The sequence below is a fragment of the Gavialis gangeticus genome, unplaced genomic scaffold (assembly GCF_001723915.1).
Source record: "Gavialis gangeticus isolate Ggan-Ray unplaced genomic scaffold, GavGan_comp1, whole genome shotgun sequence".
Taxonomy (NCBI): domain Eukaryota; kingdom Metazoa; phylum Chordata; order Crocodylia; family Gavialidae; genus Gavialis; species Gavialis gangeticus.
Window position 1 is genome coordinate 37,756,593 of NW_017729033.1, and position 3,769 is coordinate 37,760,361.

Consider the following 3,769-nt stretch of genomic DNA (forward strand, 5'->3'; position numbering starts at 1 on the left):
TAATAATTAGATTCTATACCTCGAAAATTATAACAGAATTATAAATTTTTCATATACAGAATCTAATTATTGGGGGGCAGGGAGGAGGGTTGTCTTATAATCCTGGCTGTCTTCTATTCAAGTAAATATGTTCCTATGAGAAAAAGTGAAGACAAAAATAGGATACCCTTATACAATAACTTAGCCTCATTTCCATCAGCCTAATTTCTTGACACTAATTTTGCTGACTATTGTTCACAACAGATGCTGTGCAGTTAAAAATGTTATAAACATGCATAGGGATTAATCAATACTGCAGAACCTAGTAGTAATAATGGAGAGAGACAAGAGTGGAGGGAGACTGGAAAAAAAAATCTTACATATGATCTTGCTTTATACTGAAGAAATTGTTTATAAGAGTCATTGTATTTATAAAATGAAGTCATGGGTGTTACCAAAAAATAAAGCTTCTCTTTCACCTTTGAGTATGTGACAGAAGTTGGGGATATTCTGAGAGAAATTTGCAGGCCTATAAAGATCTTTGCTTCTTATGAAATTGTGTCATCTGAGGCAAAAGCCCTTTGCTGACTGACCTGCTAAGCCTGCTAGTGCTTCAGCTAAAAATAGTTTTCAGGATTTATTTACCCCAGTAAAGCTACTTGTAATCTTTAAGGCCAATTTTAAGTAAGAATTATCAAGTCCTACATCCAAATGTAGAATTACAATGTTCTATAATTAAAAAGCTAGCCCAGGTATTATGCTAACTTTTCCTTATGTGATTTTGGCAAAAGACATCCAGGAGAACTGTATATATAAATAAACAAAAATGTTATGGATTTGAACCATTTTAAAATAAACGTGGGCACAGAGTTTCAGCCCAATGTGATTTGACACAGCTGAGATACAGGGTTTTATAACTGAAATGCTGACAGATTCTTAACTCTAGTATTGCTGGCGAGACACTGTGACGACTAATAAGCACCTTAAATTTCATGCTGTTCAAGACTTTGGCAAGCCACAGAGTAACACAATAAAACCTCACTGTTAAATTCTCAGGGGCTCTCATTGAATTCTTTACAGAAAAGATAAACAATCCAACTCTGTTGATCAGAACAGTGCAGGTTTGTTTCTCCACCTCCCAAGTGTCAATGGGGATATAAAATGTAACACCATTGCAATTATTTATTAATGAAACAGTATAGTTCTTTTTATAACACCTGATATTAATGTGCTATGAAACAGACTACAAACTAAGAAAGCTAAAAACAGGGAAAGGAACAATTTTAATTCCTGTTAGACTTCAGATACCTCTTTAGTCCCAACACTCATGCCAATTTCAAGTAACTGTACTTGTTGCATGCCTTACTTTACCTGTATTCTTGTAAAAACGTGAAACATTTATTTATAAAATGTCAATACGGTCAGTGCAAAGCCAAATGTTAAACAACATTTTACTTCTCTAAATGACTGCATTTGACAGCCACAGACAGTGCAGTAAGTGTTCCCATTTTTATGTTCCTACCTCCTCTCCACGCCAGGATAAAAACTTATTATGGTGGAGAATATTTACATTTAAAAGGATAAAGCACTGAGCAATGGAAAACAAATTCCAAAACTGTGATCCCATTTGTTAGATGGCTGCTTTAAGGCCTAAGGTGTGAATCAAAGCATAGTTATTGTTGTACAGGTATGCCATAGTTATTGTGTGGTATAGGTATGCAGTAAACATATTGACGAACAGCTGAGAAGGGAACAGATGATTAAATATTCAAAGTTTAATCTGGAAACAAATTTCCTTTTCTCTGGTAAGCAAGGGAGGGGGCAGGGGGAAGGAAGAAAGGAAGAACACTCACCTTGAGTAGATTTAAATTTGCCTTGGGGTTTACTGAGTGGTTTGCCTGGGGTGCTAGCTGGGGGTGGGTTGAACAATTTCTCTTCCATTTTTGCCTCCTTTACATATTGACATGATTTTCCCAGTAACACAATGCTATTAAGCACTTTGAGTGATATTAATCTGGAAAATTAAAAGGGTACACCTTACACATTTTGCATTACTGAATGCTCATATTACAACAGCTTGGGATACGGCTGCTGTTCTCTTCAAGAACTGTTATTTGTTAGCTACCCCTTTCAACTGTAAGATTACATGTAGCTTCCTTTTCTTAGTTGGCAGACAAAAAATGCACACTAAGATGGTTGCAGTGCTCCTAGAAGTCACTTAGACCCAGATAAGAATATTTTAGTTAGTTACATTTGTTTAGGTATTTAACACTGTTTGCTTAATAAAATAGCATAGGCCTAAATTTAATATATTAAGTATTTAAACACATAATAGGGAAGGCATATTGAAACTAACAGTAAATCCATAAAATACATTTTACATGACACCTTCAAGTTTTCTCAACTAGGGTTGATCTTGGCAACTTGCCAGGAACTCAAAAGAGCTCACTCAGATTATGGTAGCCTCCAGTTTTCACAAGTGATGGTCCATGGACTCTACAAGTCCTACATGTGGTAATTCACCTCCAACATGTTGGGAGTAGTGTGGTCCAGCAGAGATCGAAGACCTGGGTTCCTTTCCTACATCTGTCATTGATTTGTTGTGAGAGCTTTAGTATATGACGACTCTAGTTTCATCTTACCTGCAACACGGAATTAAGCTTACCCACCTTTGTAAAGGGCTTTGAAACGTAAGCATTAAGTACTACTACTTGCAACAGAATATTACATATTCATTTCTGTAACATTTTCAGACCAAAACCTCCAGGATGAACACAGCTGAAGATTACAAAATAGGAACACAATGGTATAAGGAAGTCTGATTTTCTCTAGATAAAACCTAAGCAATTGTCTATGTTCATTTTAACCTGCAGGACAAGCCAAGTGAACTTTTAAAACAGATTCTAAAATCTATTCATTTTTCAGCCCTAAATCAGGTTGACTTTGATTTTTACAAAGCCAATTCCAACCAGTCTGAATGTGGGTCCTGCATTTCATATAAAGGAACTGTAAGTACATTTTATTTCTCTCTCTAAAACACCCTGGTAGAGGTTAGATGGAACTTTTCACCGCTGTTGAACAATAAGATTCCTGTAATAGCAAACAGGTAGGGAAGAATGCAGGTACAGCTAATGAGGCCCTGAAAATCTATTTCTTTAGGAAATCTTAAAACACTAAGACAGTCTAAAAACAGAAACCTTACTGAGGAAAAAATGTTTTCAGCAACTCAACTATATCACAATGCCTCAATACACTTTGACATCCTCTAAGGAACAAGTAAATTGCAATAAGTTAAACCACATGTAAATACAAAATAATAAATATTTTGTCATTTTTATAAAAAAGTATTCTTTTCACCCCGATATGAAGGAAATTCAACAATGATACTCTGAATGCTCACTCCCTTTGTTTGAAAGCATCAGTCACCCTCTACGCCCACTTATTCATCCTTCACAGTCACAGCAAGTGATTGCTAATTGAACACAAAGGCTCTGTAGGAGATGCAAATGTTCACCTGCAGACTGCTGAGTGCTGGACACTAAGACTGCAAGACTTACTGTTATACTATTATTCTTTCATACCCAAGGCAAAATTCAAAGTCTGAATGGAGGTAAGCACACATTTTATTGCATACCACAGCCACCTACGATGGTATTACAATACATTTTACGCAAATTGCACCCATGTTAAGCATCACCAAAGGGCACCTGCCTTCCTTTTGGTCACTTTGTTTTAACCTTAAAGCATCAAACAAGCAAGTTATTTTTTACAAAAACAACAGCAAATGCTT

General features: G+C 35.9%; 1 protein-coding gene across 1 annotated transcript in view; it reads right to left on the reverse strand.

Annotated features, from left to right (window-relative positions):
• TAPT1 (transmembrane anterior posterior transformation 1) overlaps positions 1–3,769 on the reverse strand; it is a 74,173-nt gene that overhangs the window by 3,599 nt on the left and 66,805 nt on the right. The window contains exon 14 of the mRNA XM_019526318.1: positions 1,833–1,993. Coding sequence (XP_019381863.1) covers positions 1,833–1,993 — 161 coding nt within the window. The remainder of the gene's footprint in view (positions 1–1,832; positions 1,994–3,769) is intronic.